Source organism: Primulina eburnea, chromosome 9 (assembly GCF_022965805.1).
Source record: "Primulina eburnea isolate SZY01 chromosome 9, ASM2296580v1, whole genome shotgun sequence".
Taxonomy (NCBI): Eukaryota; Viridiplantae; Streptophyta; class Magnoliopsida; order Lamiales; family Gesneriaceae; genus Primulina; species Primulina eburnea.
In genome coordinates this window covers 2,079,732-2,100,000 of record NC_133109.1, presented here as the reverse complement: position 1 = coordinate 2,100,000, position 20,269 = coordinate 2,079,732, and the positions used below count along the sequence as shown (strand labels likewise).

The 20,269-nt window shown below is 32.8% G+C and overlaps 1 protein-coding gene across 1 annotated transcript; it reads right to left on the bottom strand.

Moving 5' to 3' along the window:
- Positions 1 to 974: 974 nt before the first annotated feature.
- LOC140841077 (uncharacterized) lies at positions 975 to 4,261 on the bottom strand. Its single transcript, XM_073208247.1, is given in 5 exon segments — positions 975 to 1,485; positions 1,487 to 1,878; positions 2,045 to 3,136; positions 3,336 to 3,451; positions 3,613 to 4,261. Coding segments are annotated over 5 exon segments (2,220 nt in total). The 5' UTR covers positions 3,866 to 4,261; the 3' UTR covers positions 975 to 1,118.
- Between the last annotated feature and the right edge of the window lie 16,008 nt (positions 4,262 to 20,269).

Sequence of the window (20,269 nt, the reverse complement as noted above, 5' to 3'; positions counted from 1 at the left end):
ATAAATTTTTTTCGTGGATCAGGTAGTGCAAACACATATTTTTTCCTAATCGATATTAAATTTAGGTTTGAAGATTTAAAGCAAATTCACCCAGAATATATTACAACAATGAAAAATTATATGTTTTGACTTTTTGATTGCAAGAACTAAATGTAGACAAATTAGTGACACGTAAGTAATGTTTTCCAATAGAATTCAATTTCAGGCCTCTTTTTATTCTTTCAAACATATTTTATAATTTTAAGAATTCAAAAGACCATAATATGGATATGATAGTTATAAATAAACTATAAATTTTAAAAAATATATTTTATATTTATTTTTATTAAATAAAAATGTAATTTTATTTGGAGATTGATGTTGAATATATAATTATTCGAATGCATTAATGTCTTTAGATTAAATACTCACAAGTTTGGTGTAAATGCTGAGGTATTAGTTAAATTGTACGCCTTTGTTTTATCCAACAATTTATTCAACACAAAAACTCTTATGAAACAGTCTCATGAGTCAATTTTATGATGACAAAAATTTGTGTGAGACGGTCTCACGGGTCGTATTTGTGATACGGATCTATTATTTGGGTCATTCCTGAAAAAATATTACTTTTTATACTAAGAGTATTACTCTTTATTGTGAATATCGGTAAGGTTGACTCGTCTCACATATTTAGATCCGTAAGACGGTTTCACACAAGACTCACTCTTGTATGATATGGATATTCGATCCGAACCGACTAATGAAAGAGTATTATTTTTTATGTCAAAAATATTATTTTTCATTATAAATATTGATATAGTCATGTCATGGACATAGAAACGTGAAGCTATATAACAAGAGAATTAATTTTAATTCTAAAAATGATTTAAAATTATAAATCATTATATACTACATATTTATTAATTTATCATTTCTACATCATATTTTATTTTTAATCTCATCCTATGATCCCAAATATATTAATATATTATGATTATCTGATTGGGATTAAGAGAACATTTAATAATTACAATAGAAAATATTTAGAGAAAACACATAAAATTGTCTCGTAGAAAAATCTCCCCCCAAAAAAATTATATACTTAATGGATATGAATAAATAACTTCATGTGGACCTCACTAATTCCACTCTCTTTTCACTGCATCCAAGGAAGAGCTCCCCTGAAATCGGGGTCTAATAAAACTAACCAATGGCATCTCGCCACCTGGAAGCCGCCACGTGACGTCTGCCACTGCCTCGGCCGTACCGGAACCCACTTCCGCCACCGTTTCACGCATCAACCACTCCGTAATTTCACCCGCAATCTCACACACTATGTTGTCCCCTTCTTTCTCAAAGGATCTTTGCAATGGTAAATTGCACAAATCTCTCTCAATCAAGCCATCAATATCTTCAAGAACTTCACATTTCGCCGCAGGAAAATCCCCGATTTTCTTGCACAGTTCATCAACCAGGATAGGAATGCTCGTTAATGGGAGAAGCCAATTTCAAAAAACCTAGACCGGGTCTCAAGATTTCGCCCAAAAGTTCGTCTACCAGCTGAAATATAAGCTTCCGGTTGCTGCGGAGGCTTAAAAAGGAGGAGGAGGTGGTGCCGGTGGTGGGCTGGAACAGTTCGAGGTAGTGGAAGATTGTTGGGTCAAGGGGATGTGAACACGAGTGCCACCTTTTGCGGGTGCGTATGAGGATTTTCTGCATGTAATTTTCGTACTCGGCGGCGGCGGAGGGAGCGGTGGCGCGACCGTTAGTGCTGTCTGGTTCGACGTTTTCTAGGACATCGAATATTTTATCTGTGTGCAGCTGCAGCTTGTACGTATGGCTCGGTTTACTAGATAACTGTGCGCGCCTTTTCGATGCAAGAGCATCTGAGACCTGTGACTGCATTTTCACCCACAAGAAAAATATATTTTTTTAAAAAAAATCTGTCAAACAGATGACAATGACGTAATCTCGATTACAAAATCATTGATTTATATTCTTAAAAAAACGGGCTTTGAATATTTTAAATGACGTAAAGAAAAAGAAAGTAGAAAGTCACAATTACCTGTTTTTGAGGTAATTTTGTGACCGGAGGAGATGGATCTTTCATGACTGGTAAAAGTATTGGGGTGCTGATATAAAAAACGTCGCTTGAAAATGGAGTTTTCTTGCACTTTTTATCTGTTAATCTGTCTTTATTTTTAGCTGGTGAACGCACAAATGGCTCTTCTCTCTTGTTTTTGATGCCATGTTCAGAAGCTGGAGGGGGCAAATATTTCTTCAGACTTGATGATTTACATCTTCCTCTACTAGCAACTTTCTTCCAATCCTTCTGTCGGTGTTCTTGAAATGTTTGAATCTTTGGAGGCACCGAACTCGAATTCGAAATCCCGTGTGATGGACTATAATCAGAAGATGTTGAGTTTCTTGGACTTTTAGTGTTCGCCTCGGCGAGTGGCTTGTTCTTGGTGTTGTCTAAAAACCTCAGCTTTGGCGAACAAGATGGAGTTGAATCATCTCCGAATCTTGAAAAAATGGTGGGATTCCGTTTATTCGGCTTGAGGAGCACTAGATTTTCATCTCTTCTAATCGGTTCCGATCTGTTTCTGTTTGTGATATCAACTCCAACTCTTCTGCTCACATTTTCTTTAACTTGCTTCACAATTTGCTTAGCATAATTACCTGGACTTGTCGCATTCTCATCCAGCACTTTGAATCGTGATCCCCTTCTGCTTCTCCACCGTTCAGCCGAATTTCCAAATTCATCACCTGCGTTCTCTTTGTTTAATTGAAGGGACAATCTGTGAATCTCCGAATCCGACCTTCTGGATGATGAGATTCTTGGTGTCTCCGGCAAGGACCGGGCAGCGCCTGTGCTCGACTCGTCATAAAAAAAAGTTAGATTGGACCTGGAACGCAAAAGGGTTGTCTCTGTTTTCCGGACGTTTTTGAGGAAATGGGATTTAGTTATCGGCTTGGGATTTGAAGGAGAGGTGCATTCTGGGAGTAAATCAAGTCCCATGAGCCGGGCTACAAGGTTTGGAGTCTTGGTTCCCGGGGAATAGCTGCTGCATTCTGAAGAAACATCTGTATCTGTTCTTGATTTCAATGCAGATGCGGGGATTCTTGATTTCGGTGTTCTGATTTTAATTCCCACCTGGACAACATAATCACATTTCCATAATCAAGAAAGTTGGGAGCGTAAACTCACCTATATTTTCATAAAAAATCAAAACAAAAGTTTAAAACTTTCATATCTTTATCTTTATGCAATAAAAAAGCTAAATGCCCATAAAAAAGACACACTTCAAACTACATTAAATGAATGGATATGTATAAGCACCACCATTACTTACAGGGAAGTTCAAATTCTCTTCTTCTTGTTTCATAGCTAATGACAGAGACGTTGAAGCAGTTTTCATGGCGGCTGCAGGCTCCTCTAATTCCAAGCTGTTTCGTGGCGCTTCCACTCCTAACATCACATCAAAATACACACACAAAAAAATCATCACCAACTCAAGACCATTATTAACAGTAAATGCAGCTAATTAAAAAGGGACCCAAAACTTAATTCCAACAACTTAATATAGAAATACATATATGTTATGTATATATATTTTTCTATTCTGAAACCTTTAGATATGGTGGCTTCTTCTTGAAGAAAGGAGTCATCAGGCTGAAACTCAGAATTATGTGCAGTCAAAGGAAACTGGAAATTATTCAAATCAAACAGCTGAAATACAGCACACATGCATCCAGCAGAAGCTGCCGACGCCGCCTCCTCCTCCTCCTCCACTCCTCCGGCCATTCTTCCTCTCCTGCCGGCGGATCCACTACCTCCACCTCCACCTCCGCCACCGACCCAATACAGCCATTCTTTCCCCATACCTGCTCCTCCTTCAAACCACTTATTTTACAATAAAACAACAAGAAAAAAATTATCTAATAAAATCTCTCGAAATGAATCGACAGTGAAAATGACGCAACTGATAGTCTGATACTTGTCGCTTCTTCACAAGATGAAACTCTGAAAAGGGTCAAGAAAAAGCTGCAAATCAATGGGTTGTAAGAAAGCGAAAATTGCGGTGGACGAAGAAAAATCAATTCAAAGATCTCTCTTTTTTCCCACACTAACACACAATTCCTCAGAGATTTTCGTCTGCTGTATGTATCAAACAGTTTATTATGATCACTCACTCCCAAGAATTAACAGAAACCAAATTCTCTCTCTCTTTCTCTATTTCTCTCTCCCTCTCGGGAATTGAAAGGATGACGAAATGACTGACGCGCTCTCTCCTTTTTTTATAACAGTGTTTGTCCACCATGTTACCCTCCTGAAATTCGAATATTGCCTTTGTTTTCGTTAGGCAAAAATAATAATAAAAAATTAAATTTTTTTATCGACTAAAATTTATCGTCAAAATATAATTACAAAAGCTAGAATTAATTCAACCAAACAAAAGAAACTAAAAATTTCACATATATTTTGCTTATTTTTTTTACTCACCGATAAATAATCAAAAGCAGGTCTCTTGTGAGACGGTCTCATGAATATTTATTTGTAAGACGTGTCAACCCTACCGATATTAACAATAAAAAGTAATATTCTTAGCATAAAAAGTAATACTTTTTCATGGATGACCCAAATAAGATATCTGTTTTACAAAATACGATCCGTTAGACCGTTTCGCACAAGCTTTTACCAACAACAATCGACCATACCATTTTTTAGAATATAGTTTTAAGAATGATTAAGTGAAGTTATCTCGAATGATATTAAATCATATATATCATATAATGAGATTTGAAATTTATGTTCTACAATATTATCAAATATTTATTAAGATTTCAGTAATTATAAAGTTAAAAATCTTAATCACTTGCTATAACATAATATATAATTAAGAATACAATTTCATTGTCAATTATATATTAATCAAATATGAGACTATAGTTATATTTTTATCTATAAAATATATCATTTTTCTAAAATGCATATATCTATAGCCTATATTCTTACAAAAAAAAATGTAAGATGTAATAAAATAATAGTTCAAATTGTTGAAAATAATATATTTGAATATTGAAAAAGTAATAGTTGAATATTTGAATGTTGAAAATAAGAATTGTAAATTAGAAATTTGTGTGTGATAATGTAGGTAATGATGTATTTTATTTTTTGGATTATGTGTAATGAAACTCTATAAATAGATATCTCATTTGTGAAGAAAATCACAATTGAGTAGAGAGAAAAATATTATAAAGTGTGTAGTTTGGTAAATTTTGAGAGTTTGAGATTTTTACTTTTTACCATAAATTTTTACTTTTTCACAACACGTTATCAGCACGAAGCTCTAAAAGTCCTCCATCCTTTTCCAAGCTCCAAACAGAAGAAAAAGGATAACAAAAGTAATAATATTTATTTTACTGTTATTTATTTATTGTGTATATATTTAATATAATATAATGTTATTATTAGAAATAATAAAAATAAATTTTTCATAAACTTGTTATAAATCCTGGGAGGATGTTAAGACGACATCCCACACTCCCGGTAAGGGATATGACAAGTATAAAAGCCTATAAGGTTTTTAAACAAAATAAATTATGACACTCATTATAATATTATGATATGATATACATAATTATTTAAACATGTCTAATATTATATATACCATATTATTACCATAAAATTATACAAATACATACCTTTATTTTTTTGTACACCAACGGTCATAAAATAGTAAAAAAACGGCTAGTTTTTGCCCTATAAATATGATCTAACAAACACATTCAATCACTCCAACTTTCTCTTCTTCTCTAAAAATTATTCATCATCAAATTTTTCGAAGAAAAAAGAAGATGGCTTTCTCAAGGATATTTTTAATTATTTTGGTTATCATACTCACGAGTCTTGTATTTATCGGAGAATATCCTCCTCGTGCGTTTTCTTTATTTTTACAAATACTTATACTTGTTGTTTATCCGTTACTTTGTATTGCAATATTTATTAACTAATAAAATGCATCGTAATTTTTTTTAATACCACCATGTCAAATTTAACAAAGCTCGAATTTGTTGCGCTCGACATCACGGGAAAGAATTATATGTCATGGACTCTAGATGTAGAAATGCATCTTGAGTCATTGGGTCTAAGCGAGACCAATAAAGAAAATGACATATGCACGTCACAAGAAAAGGCAAGAGCCATGATATTTTTACGTCGACATCTCGACGATGGATTGAAATGTGAATATCTGACTGAAAAAAATCCCATGACTTTGTGGAAGGGATTAAAAGAGAGATTCGAACATATAAGGGAAGTTATACTTCCGACCGCCCGAGATAAATGGAATACGTTGAGATTCCAAGACTTTAAAAAAGTCAGTGATTACAATTCGGCGATGTATAGAATAATCTCGCAATTGAAATTTTGTGGCCATGAGATTACTGAATCTGAGATGCTTGAAAAAACATTTTCCACATTTCATGCATCAAATATTACTCTACAGCAACAATATAGAGTACGTGGATTTGCGAGATATTCTGAACTCATCGCCTGTCTTCTTGTGACGGAAAAGAACAACGAGCTATTAATGAGAAATCATCAGTCCCGACCCACTGGATCAACAGCATTTCCAGAAGTAAATGTTGTAATCAAAAATGAATTTAAACCTCGAAACCAAAATCAAATTCAAAAACATGATTTTGGTCGAGGTCGAGGTCGTGGACGTGGAATTGGCCGTGGTCGTGGTCGTGGTCGTGGTCGAGGCCGTGGTTTTGAAAATAATAAAGATAGTTATTTTTATAACTCATCTCAAAAGAACGTCCCAAACCATCAACTGAAAAGGCATCATGAGAATACAAGTGTTAATGAGAATCACTCAAAAAGATATGAAAGTTCTTGTTACAGATGTGGTACTCCAAGACATTGGTCCAAAGTTTGTTGAGCCCCTGAGCACCTTTGTAAACTTTATAAAGAATCATTAAAGGGGAAAGAAAAGGAGACCAACTTCACTGAACGCAGTGACCGTTTGAGTGATTCAACTCATTTTGATGCTGGTGATTTTATGAATGATTTCTCTGGAAATGATCAACATGTTGGTGGGATAGAAATGAACAATTTTGATGCTGCAGATTTTCTCAATGATTTTTCTGAAAATGAACAATATAGTGGTAGAATATAAATGTACAATAATTTGTTTTTCATGTATTCATATAATAATGTTTATTGTATAATTATGATATGTGTTATATTTAAATATATATTGCCAGTAATTTTATTTCATTGCATATTTTTTTGAAGTTCAAAAATGGAAAATGCTATGAGCAAAGCTGAAGTTTGCATACCCGATAGTGGTACAACGCACACTATCCTCCGAGATAAAAGATATTTCTTGGAACTAAAACCAACAAAAACAACGGTAAATACAATATCAGGTCCTGTAGACTTGATTAAAGGATGTGGTAAAGCACAATTTTTGTTACCTAATGGTACAAATTTTTTATCAATGATGCTTTATATTCACCACAATCGAAAAGAAATTTGTTGAGTTTTAATGATATATATTCCCATGGGTATGATATTCAAACAATGAATGAAGGGAATGAGAAATATATGTGTCTTATCACATATAAATCAGGAAAGAAATATGTGATTGAAAAACTACCGATGCTCCCTACTGGATTGCATTATACACATATAAGTCCCATTGAATCAAACATGGTAGTTGATAATTCTTCGATATTAACCAATTGGCATGATCGATTGGGACATCCTGGTTCAACAATGATGCGAAGAATTATAGAAAATACATATGGTCATCTACTGAAAGACCAGAAGATCTTTCAGAATAATAAGTTTCAATGTAAAGCATGTTCTTTTGGAAAACTTATTATAAGACCATCACCAGTCAAAATCCAAACTGAATCACCAATGTTTCTTGAACGTATTCAGGGTGATATTTGTGGACCAATCCATCCACCATGTGGACCATTCAGATACTTTATGGTATTGATTGATGCCTCCAGCAGATGGTCACATGTATGTTTATTGTCAACTCGAAATGTTGCATTTGCAAGATTACTTGCTCAAATAATAAAATTGAGGAATCAATTTCCCGATTATACAATCAAGAAAATTAGACTTGATAATGCTGGTGAATTTACTTCCCAGACTTTCAATGATTATTGTATGTCTATGGCAATCATTGTTGAGCATCCTATTGCTCATGTACATACAAACAATGGATTGGCTGAATCATTGATTAAACGTCTGCAAATGATTGCTAGACCAATGATTATGAAAACAAAGCTCCCTATTTCTATATGGGGACATGCAATTTTACATGCTACTTCATTAATTCGCATCAGACCAAGTGCATATCATAAATACTCCCCATTACAGCTTGCATTGGTAAAGAACCGGACATTTCTCATCTGAGAATTTTTGGATGTATGGTGTATGTGTCTATTGCACCACCACAACGAAAGAAAATGGGACCTCAAAGAAATGTTGGAATTTATATCGGTTATGATAGTCCATCAATCATTCGATATCTTGAACCTCAAACAGGCGACGTGTTCACAGCACGTTTTGCTGATTGTCATTTTAATGAGGAAATCTTCCCAATGTTAGGGGGAGAACAAAAACATACCGAAAAGAAATTACATGGTATGTATCATCATTGTTACATCTGGATCCAAGAACAAAACAATGTGAAAAAGATGTACAACAAATTGTACACTTGCAAAGAATAGCAAATCAAATACCAGATGCCTTTGCAGACATAAAAGGGGTAACTAAATCATATATACATGCTGCAAATGCCCCTGCTCGAATTGAAATTCCAAAGAAACAAATGGAAGATACTCATGATGTCATTAAACGCCTGAAGCGTGGAAGGCCAGTCGGTTCCAAGGATAAAAATCCTCGAAAAAGAAAATTCATAGAGAAACACGATGATCACAAAATAAAGAATGATGTTTCTGAAGAAACTCATGATAATCACAAAATAGAGAATGGTGTTCCTGAAGAAACACATGATGATGAAAATGTTCTGTCAGAACCACAAACTGACGAGAATCATGAAATCTCTATCAATTACATTAATACTGGAAAAATATGGAACCGAAAAGATATAGATGTAATTGATGATATATTTTCTTATAATGTGGCAATCGACATCATAAATGATAACGAAGATCATAAACCAAAATCTTTTGGTGAATGTAAAAATCGGCAGAATTGGATAAAATGGAAAGATGTCATCCAGGTTGAATTAGATTCGCTAAATAAACGTAATGTATTTGGACCTATAGTCTTTACACCTGAAGGTGTAAAACCTGTTGGATACAAATAGGTTTTTATTCGAAAGCGAAATGAGAAAAATGAAATAGTAAGATATAAAGCTCGACTTGTTGCACAAGGTTTTTCTCAAAGGCCTAGGAATTGATTATGAAGAAACGTATTCTCCTGTGATGGATGCAATTACGTTTCGGTATTTGATTAGCTTGGCGGTATCTGAAAATTTAGAAATGCGTCTTATGGATGTTGTTACAGCTTACTTATATGGATCACTTGATAGTAATATATATATGAAAATCCCTGAAGGATTTAAGATGCCTGAAGCACAAAGTTCAAAACCCAGGGAATATTATTCTGTGAAATTACAAAGATCATTATATGGGTTAAATCAATCAGGTCGAATGTGGTATAATCGACTAAGTGATCACTTGATGAAAAAGGGATATGTAAATAATTCAATATGCCCTTGTGTTTTCATTAAGAAAACAACATCCGGATGCATAATTATTGCTGTATATGTTGATGATTTAAACATCATTGGAACGAATAAGGAAATTCAAGAAGTTGTGCCATACTTGAAGGAAGAATTTGAAATGAAGGATCTTGGAAAAACAAAGTATTGTCTGGGTTTACAAATTGAACAAAAAGAATGTGGAATGTTTGTTCACCAGACAAATTATACAGAAAAGATCCTCAAACGTTTTAATATGGATAAAGCAAATCCTTTAAGTACTCCAATGGTTGTTAGATCATTAAACATAGAAAAGGATCCATTCCGTCCATGTGAAGATGATGAAGATATTCTTGGTCTAGAAGTACCATATCTAAGTGTCATCGGTGCCCTTATGTACCTTACAAATTGTACAAGGCCTGATATATCTTTTGCCGTGAATCTGTTGGCAAAATTTAGCACATATCCAACAAAGAGACACTAGAACAGAATTAAACATATATTCCGTTATCTACGAGGAACGACAGACTTGGGACTTTTGTATTCAAAAGATGCTAATCCAAGTATAATTGGTTATGCTGATGCTGGATACTTATCTGATCCACACAAGGCACGTTCCCAAACTGGATATGTATTTACTCGTGGAGGCACTGCAATATCTTGGCGTTCACAGAAACAAACGCTCGTAACAACTTCATCAAATCATGCCGAGATTATTGCACTACATGAAGCAAGTCATGAATATGTGTGATTAAAATCAATGACCCAACATATCCAAATTTCATGCGGATTATCATTCGATGAGAAGCCTGTGATACTATATGAAGATAATGTTGCATGTGTTGCTCAAATGGAAGAAGGATACATAAAAAGCGAAGGAACTAAACATATTCCTCCTAAGTTCTTCGCATTCACCAAGGAGCTTGAGAAGAATAAATGTATTGATGTTCGTCACATTCAATCAAGTGAAAACTCATCAGATCTCTTCACAAAGGCACTACCTACGTCAATATTCAGAAAGCACATATATAATATTGAGATGCGCAATCTACGAAATTTGTGAAGAGTTGTTCGTGTCAACATGAGGGGGAGTTTACGTGACTGCACTCTTTTTCCCTTACTATGGTTTTTATCCCAATGGGTTTTTCCTAGTAAGGTTTTTAACGAGGCAGTACAAAACACGTAATGAAGACATCATCGTATCATGATCATCATCACAAGGGGAGTGTTGAAAATAATATATTTGAATATTGAAAAAGTAATAGTTGAATATTTGAATGTTGAAAATAAGAATTGTAAAATTAGAAATTTGTGTGTGATGATGTAGGTAATGATGTATTTTATTTTTTGGATTATGTGTAATGAAACTCTATAAATAGATATCTCATTTGTGAAGAAAATCACATTTGAGTAGAGAGAAAAATATTATAAAGTGTGTAGTTTGGTAAATTTTGAGAGTTTGAGATTTTTACTTTTTACCATAAATTTTTACATTTTCATAACACAAATATAATATTTGATAGAAAAAAAAGTATTAAAAGATATGTACACTCTAAATATACTCATAGTTAATAAATGTCTGCATGCGTTGACTGTCAATAATAGAATTAATAATTATTGATAAGCATTTTTAATCCTACATTTGATAAACATATTAAGATTCAAATTTATTTTTGTTATCCAACGAATTATTTAAAATTATCATACTTTAAAAAATTGGTTAATTAGTTAAATTTTGTATTTACAACTATATGTTTGAGTAATTTAATTTTCACATTATATATACTAGTAAAAGATGCACACACGTTTCTCTGTAAAATATGAAGTGACTTAAAATATTATATATATATGTATGAATAGGTCTCTTGTGAGAAATCTCACCAATCTTTATCTGTGAGATTGGTCAACCCTATCGATATTTACAATAAAAAGTAATACTTTTAGCATAAAAATAATACTTTTTCATGGATGACCTAAATAAAAAATATGTCTCACAAAATACGACTCGTGAGACCGTCTCATACAATTTTGTCTATTTGTATGTATATGTATTTATATGTACGTGTAGATGTGTGTGAGAGAGAGAAACATTGAATATATAGGATATAAGTAGCGGGGTGATATAATAAAAGGATGATATTTCAGATTTTGAAATGGTTATTAATGGGGATCTCTGCAATATTATTGAAATGTGATTGTGACTCCTCATGTATATTCGTGATGTGACATTATTTTATTATTCTTTTTATTGCTATTTATTTATTTATTTAAATCTATACCAAAAATATATATATTTGTAAGCCAATTTGAATCTCTTTCAATTATACTATAATTTAAAATATATAAATGTGACATCGTTGAGCAGACGGGTATGTAATATGTTCATGAAATATGAAATTTTGATCTTAGAAAATGGATTTGGAAAATTTAAAGATGACTTTATTCATGAGTCAAAAGATGTTTTACATACATGTTTGTGTTTTCTTGCTTCGTTTTTAGATTATTTTCGAAACGTTCACATAGTACTTTCATAAATTTTTTCAGTGGCCACAGATAATGGATAAAAACAATGTGTGATTGGGTGTCTATATTTATATTGAATTTTTTAAAAATCGTGTTTTTAGTCATATATATTTTCTTTTTTTTGGTTTTGATTTTCTATATTATCAATCTTAGTTGTGTATCTTTCAATTTTTTTATAATTTTTAAGTTCTATTTCATTTAGAATGTTGATTAGGCAATACACACATTCAGCATCATGTTGGCATCACTTCAGCGCGACATCATTTCTACTTCGGAAAAATGAGTACAATTGCAACAAAAAAAGACAAAGATAAAATAATAAAGTAGAAATTTGACAACATAAAGAACCAAAATCACAAAGAGATAAATATATTAGATAAAAATTGTATTTTTCTTGATTATAATTTTTGATGGGGTATCTGTTAGGATCGAAGATTAATTTTGAGGGAGTGAATAAATTATCTCAGTAAATTTTGAAAACATTTCAGTTGGGTTAGTGACACTGAAATATAATTTTTGTCGGTTGGGTATTCAATAAACCTACAATGTGCTACTGCACGGAAAGAAGCTCATTGAATGTGTCGAACACTAAAAATGGTTTAAATATAATAAACTAGGTTGTCAAATGAATAATTAAAGATAAGCTGACTGAAATGTAATTGTCACAGGTTTGTTTCTTAATGTTCGTAGAATTCAACACTCATATGTCACTCATTTTTCCTTTCGGAATGATTAATTGTATTAAAAGACTTTGACAATTACAAATATTGCAATTGTTCACTTCAATAAGACTTACCACACAGCTTAACTCAAACTCTTAATAACTTCTCTTAACAAAACCAAATTGTATACTAACTGTAATATTACAAGTATCACAGAAATGAAATGCTAAGCATAATAAGACCTTCAATTATCATAATGTACAAATAAGCGTGTGCTTTTTCTTATCAGTTGCGCCCTTGAAAGCTTTGAAAAATGTTTTGAACTTTTCACAAATGCACGAGACTGTTGGAAGTGCACGCAAGTGAGATAGAGTGATATATTCAACTATTTATAGGCTTTGACCCAATGGTCGGAAAAATCAAATTTCATATCCATTCCAAATGAAGCAGTCGTTGGTCACGTCACTATCTTTTCTGGCAATAGTACAATGATTAGTGTTCAATGATTTCTGACATTTTGTAATTGGGAATCAGAGACTGTTAGTACGGAAAACTTTATCCGATATTTCAGCTTTTCTCTGACTCTTAACACTGAGTAATATGAGGAATTGAAGAGAATTTTTTTAATTGTAGACTGACTGATCGTCTGATACAAGTTGTTCCATCAGTTGTCTTTTGATTACCTAGGCTTTTATAACACTAATTGTAAGGCTCGAGATTTATTAGTCTTCATTGACGTGAGACTCGGAATATATGAGAATGCATGACGTGCAATGAGGGGAGAAAGACATGAGAAATTAGAGTTTTTAATTTTGAGATGGACCGCACCCGCGCCTAGAACAGGAGTGCACCCGCGGTCATAAAATTTTGATTTTTGGAAAGGCAGGCCGAAGCCACACCGCACCCGCGGTGCTAGGAGACACCGCACCCGCGGTGGATGTCCAGTAGGGTGCCTAATTTTGACATTGCGATACCGCACCCGCGGTAAGAACAAGACCGCACCTGCGGTGTCAAGACCGCACCCGCGGTGCCGATGAGACCGCACCCGCGGTCGATGATTTTATAAAATAAAAGAGTTGCCGAAGCATGAGCGCACCCGCGGTGCAAGAGGACCGCACCCGCGGTGCTGCATGCGAGAAATCCACCTTTGCTTCTCAAGTTGACACATGGCATGGTATATATATAGAATTGTGCCGAGTCTTCACTTTCACCCTTCCATCAGCTGAGAAACGAGAGAGAGTGGAGAGAAGCTTCAATTCTTTATACTTTAAGGTTGTGATTTTGAAGAAATTACACATCTAAACTTAAATCCGAGACGAGATTTGTGTTCCTCTCCTCAAGAGCTTCAAAAGGATGTAAGTATTCCTCACTTTCAGCTTGTTTTGAAATATACATGTTGGGGAAAATTAGATATGATGATTACACTATGCCAAAAATCACTTTTTACTTCAGATAATATCTGAAGTAATAGGGTACTTAAGTGCCGAAGTATATGGACGTGAAGTAATAGATGTACCTTTTACTTCGCATAATACCCGAAGTTGTAGTATTGAAAATACCGAAGTCTTTTGGTCGGTTTTGGGAGAAAAACCGGTCCAGAATTGGACCCGTGTCGAAGTAATAAATGTGTTTTACTTCATCGATTATAGTGAATAATGAAGTAGTATATCATATAACTTCCTCTTAATTATTATTTAGCGACGGAATTCATGTTCAAAACCGTCGCTATTTTGCGACAGAATTCATGTTCAAACCGTCGCTATTTTGCGACAGAAGTAAAGTTAAATACCGTCGCTCGTGTGCGACAGAATTTATAAAAAAACCGTCGCTACTTAGCGACGGGGTTCATATGAGTTCCGTCGCTAATATGTTAGGTAAATTAAAAAAAAATTTAATAAATCTGTGTTATGAATTGGTGCAGTAAAATATAAAAAATTTAATAAATCTGTGTTATGAATTGGTGCAATCGTGTAAAAGATAAAAATTTTAAGTATGTTAAAATGGTAAAATTATGTAAGAAATAAAAATTTTAAGTGTTGTGAAATTGTAAAATCGTGTAAGTGATAAAAATTTTAAGTGTTGTGAAGTTGTAAAATTGTGTAAGTGAGAAAAAATTTTAATTGTTGTGAAATGAAGTGGAAGAAATTGGAGAGAATTTGTATGTATTTATAGAGAGTGGTGGAAGAAAATAGAGGGAAAAATAGGCGGGATTGAATTTTTTGAAAATGGCGACGGTTTTAGTAAAAACCGTCGCAACATTTTAAATCGGCGACGGTTAAAAAGGAGGGAAATATATCCGGGGTGGAATTTTTTTGAAAATGACGACGGTGTTGTTTTAACCGTCGCCAAATTTATAATCGGCGACGGTTGACTTTAACCTGTCGCTACTTTTAGCGACGGTCAAATAACAACCGTCGCTAAATACAGCGACAGTTTTTAAAAAACAGTCGCTAGTTTTAAATATGCGACGGTTTTTATTTGACCGTCGCTAAAAGTAGCGACGGTTTAATTTAAACCGTCGCCGATTTAAAATTTGGCGACGGTTTAAAAAATCCGTCGCATGTTTTAATCTTTTTACTTCACTAAGCCGTATTTTCATTATTTTTTACTTCATCAAAATTGATATGCCGAAGTAAAATATATAAAAAAAAATACAGTGAAGCCCGTGTTTTTAAACATCCGAAGTAAAATATATTATTTTACTTCGCTTGTGTTATTAATGAAGTTATTGGTAATATATTACTTCGTAATTTATTTTTGCCGAAGTAACGCCTGGCGAAGTAAAATGTCATTTTTCACATAGTGTTAACATGTGTTCTTGATATGTTGAACATTGTATATTTGCAACCGGATTGGTTATCGGGTATGGTATGCTATTGTTATGAAATTCAGATAATGGGGTTATGAGATTATGCAGATTTTCAGAGTTTGAAATGGTTATGATATTGACTATGAGTTGATTTGGATTGATTATGATGTTATTGAGTTATCGGTATCGAAGAAATACACCGTTATGCTGTCGATTCATACCGAGACTGATTATTGAATTGTACAAGACTTGATGAGAGTTGCTTTGAATGATATATTGATAGAAAGCATCATTGCATTGTCATTTCAGATTTGATTGACAGATTTAATCTTCGACTTCAAGATCTCGATCAATTCCTACGACAAGAAAGGTATAATTCATGTGATTGTAGGGAAGATACAACTCGATTCAGATTTGATTAGAGTTTCCCAACCAAATCACATACTAGATTTATTGTATGTTTTTGATATGTTTTGAATGGTTATAGATTATATTGAAATCTCCTGATACGATCATGCTGTGTTTATAGACTTATATTCAAGCATTGAGATAGGAGAGTCATTGACAGAGTTGTCAAAACTAGACGTTCGGGGTATCGACGCATAGGAGCAGACTTCCTCCGATTGTAGATATTCGATACAGACACGACCGAAGTCTAGGAGTAAGACGTACAGTTACCCCGATTGGGAGGGTAGGTAATAGACAGTGACGTCTTATTCACCCGGGATCCCTAGAGTAGAGTCAAGACATGAGTTGATTTGCATTGCATGCTTGTATATGTTGGTTTCATATACTATGGAACCTATGATGTAGATCACATGCATGATATTGTATTTTATGATTTTATTATGCATATGCATGTATACATGTTTTATATTGGGATGTGTTCTCACCGGAGTTTCCGGCTGTTGTTATGTCTGTATGTGTGCATAACAACAGGTGGGGCAGGATCTGGGTCACGACAGAGATGAGTACGAGATAGCGTGATGACTACGGGCGCAGAAGATGACTAGTGGTTCTTACTAGACTTGTAGTATTTGTATTTATGGTTTGTATTAAACTATACACTAGTTGGATTGATGTAGTAGGACGAGACACGTTTATCATGTTTGTACATTATGTATGATGTAGATTAATAAATAAAAATTACGCTTAGTAATGACATTTGATTTAATGTTAAAAAGCGAAAATTTGACCCACATTTTCTCACAGATCCATTTAATCCCAGATAGAATTTGATTTAAAGCCCGGGTCCCCACACTAATCCTTTGTCATCGAATAGAGTAGGTATCTTGAGAGACGGTCTCACAAATATTTATCTATGAGAGGGGTCAACTCTATCAAAATTCACAATAAAAAGTAATACTCTTACCATAAAAAGTAATAACTTTTATGGATGACCCAAATAAGAAATATGTCTCACAAAATACGTTCCGTGAGACCGTCTCACATAAGTTTGTGCCCATTGAATAATCTTCAGTTCAGCAAGGTTAGGCGTCAATTGGGCTCTGTTTAACAATTTGCTCAGGAAACATATATTCGCATGAATCAGCAGTTTCCTTCTTTGAATTCAATTCGACTAGACTTTGTATTTATCTATTGAATCAGCAGCAACTCAGTTAAATCACTAAAACGTAAATGTTCTAACAATATCCACGAATTTAGCTCTACTCACATTGTACGAGAAGTAATTCTGAGTTAAGGTCTATTCATGTTGTACATGGAATAATTCTTAGATAAATCCTATATAAATTCTTAGAAATCTATTCATGTTGTAAAGCCTTTTTTATTTTCGATATAAACGGGATAGGTGAAATGGGAAAAATCCGCCATCCCATGTCTTTGCAATATGAATAGATTTGTAGCATAAGATCTAGCTGTTGTTGGTTGGCTGAGTCACCATGATTTACCTCCTCTCACATTCCTGTCGGACTGGGGGTGAGGGGCGCCTAAGGTGAGCGATTTCACCTTTTGGAGAAAAATATGAATAGATTTCTAAGAATTTATATAGGATTTTTTTGCAAATGGGATGTAACTAGTAAAATTTATATAGGATTTATCTAATTTATATTGGAAATAAATATAGTAAAATTTATGTCTAGTAAAATAAATATAGTAGAATTTATTTACAACATGAATAGGATTTACAACATGAATAGATTTCTAGACATAAATTTTGCAAATGGGATGTAACTAGTAAAATTTCTTTTAAAGATGTCAACAGGCCTTCAAAATCTTCGTTTTCAAATATTTGCGTCATTTAGAGATTTTTTTGTAGATTGATTTGAGGATTAGGATTGTTGTGGAAGTGGGTAGTAAAATGAGAATGATAAATCGACTGCATTTAAAGAGAAAAGAGCATGTGAGAGGCACATGATGTGGGTCAACCTTAATTTTGAGGTCAACATAACGGCTGGGAAGATTTTGAAAACAGGAAGGATGACTTAAGCAGTCAAAATTGAAGAGGGACTGAAATGGGAAAAACGTTAAACAATAAGGACGAAAATGGGTATTATCACGATATAAACGGAAAAAATCATAAAATTTTTAGCATAATACTTATCTATAGTTATGTCTTCTATCAATTTGTCCCAATGTAAAGAAAAACATTTAAAATAAAGATCTTTTGCTAAACAATAAATCATACCTTATCCTATACTTACTAAAATTGGCACAAAAAAAAATTAATAAAGGAAATAAGTGTGTTGATTAGGTATAATCAGTTTGAGTAATATTTCATATGAGACAGTTTCACTGTTCGATATGCAGAATAATATTCTATCATCTATTATCAATTAGTTTATTTCTAAGAACTAATTTTAACAGGAACGTCATAAAATCCAGTGAACAGATGAAATTACATATTTTCCACCACCATTGAAACCACTCTGGTTGGTGATGTTGCCGAGCACCACTATTCAATTTTCAAAATTTCTTGATCATTTCTTCCATTTTGATGCTTGCTGATATTGTGCCCTAAATTAATTTCCAAAAACTAATTTTCTTCATGAAATAACTACATCTCATTTAGTTCATTCTGATTTAATTTCATTCATTTTGAATGCATTTCGATGGTAACTAAAAAAGAAAAGAATATGGATTAAATATTTATAGCGAAAAAAGTGATAATTTTATTTATTTTGGAAAGTAAATTATATATGTATAATTGTAGGAGTAATTTTTAATTTTTAATTTGAATTTAATTTTTAAAAAAATTGGGAAAAAACAATATAGGAGTATTCTGGTCATATAAGAAAATACAAAAAATTAATCAATCACAATAAAAACATATTAAATAACATATATTTTATCACATCATATTATTTATCTATAATTTATTTTTCTTATACATCTTTTAATTTCGAGCTGAAATTATCATATTATATCGAAACTACATCAATTAATTTTGAATAGCGTTCTAAAAAACGGTAAGCAGATGACTGCCTACTGCTTAGTGCCTAGTCGCTCATGCGGCGCCGATGGGATTTTTTAAATTAATATTTATAATATTTAGTGACATTATATATTAATATCTTTAAATTATTTTTTATTTGTATTGTTGGATATTAAATCATTGTTTGATATAGGTGTGTAAAACATGACTAATAAAAAAACAAGATGATTTTTTTTATATTTTAGGATATCAAATCGTTGTTTAAATTAATTAAAAATCATTATTGCAATCTTCTTATCTTATTCGGATGCAAAATCATTTTTGTGAAATTTTCTCACTATAGATCGCAGATGGAGTTTGAAGTATTAGGTCAAGCCAACAAATCACATTTCTCATTGGATCGACTTTGGTTTAGGACTTATAAAAAAATCCTTTCATTTTTAATTGAATTTTTAATTTAAATTAAAAAACAAAAAACTTTTAAAAAAATAGCCAAAAAAATAAATATCAAAGCCCTAACCACCTAGAACATGTTAGACAGCGTTGCCGTCTAGGCTGTCCAACTAGCTTTCTAGGCGGTCGACGAACGCTTAGCACCTGAGCGTGTCTAGGTCGATTTTTAGAACAATGGCTTCGAAACAGCGTCATCGTAGTACATGTATAAGCTATCAAATTTCAATGTCTAAATTTTATTTTTATTGTTTTTTCAACATTTTAAATTGTATGCAATACTTGATGGTACATCAGTTTTTTTTTACCATGAGGTATTGCATATAAAAAATTAAAACAGTGGAGGGCTTATAAAATTGGATCCTGAACCTAAAATTTTATTACAAAATTTAAGACATTTCCCTATGTTAACATCTTACGGAATACTTTTAAATATCATTTAATTAAATAAAAAATCATATAGTTATTAAATTCGAATTTTGTCTTAAAAGAGATTGAATTCTTATTCATATGAATCATCCACTGGAATATATGCATTCATATAATTTTTTCATTGTAATAAGTAGAATAGTTATTATAATAATTTGCATAGTGGAATGTATTCACTATGTTTTTTATTGTAATTTCTGTAGTAGTAGTAGTGTTAGTTGTTCAACATCGGTTGAATAAATTATTTGAGAGTTGTATATATGGT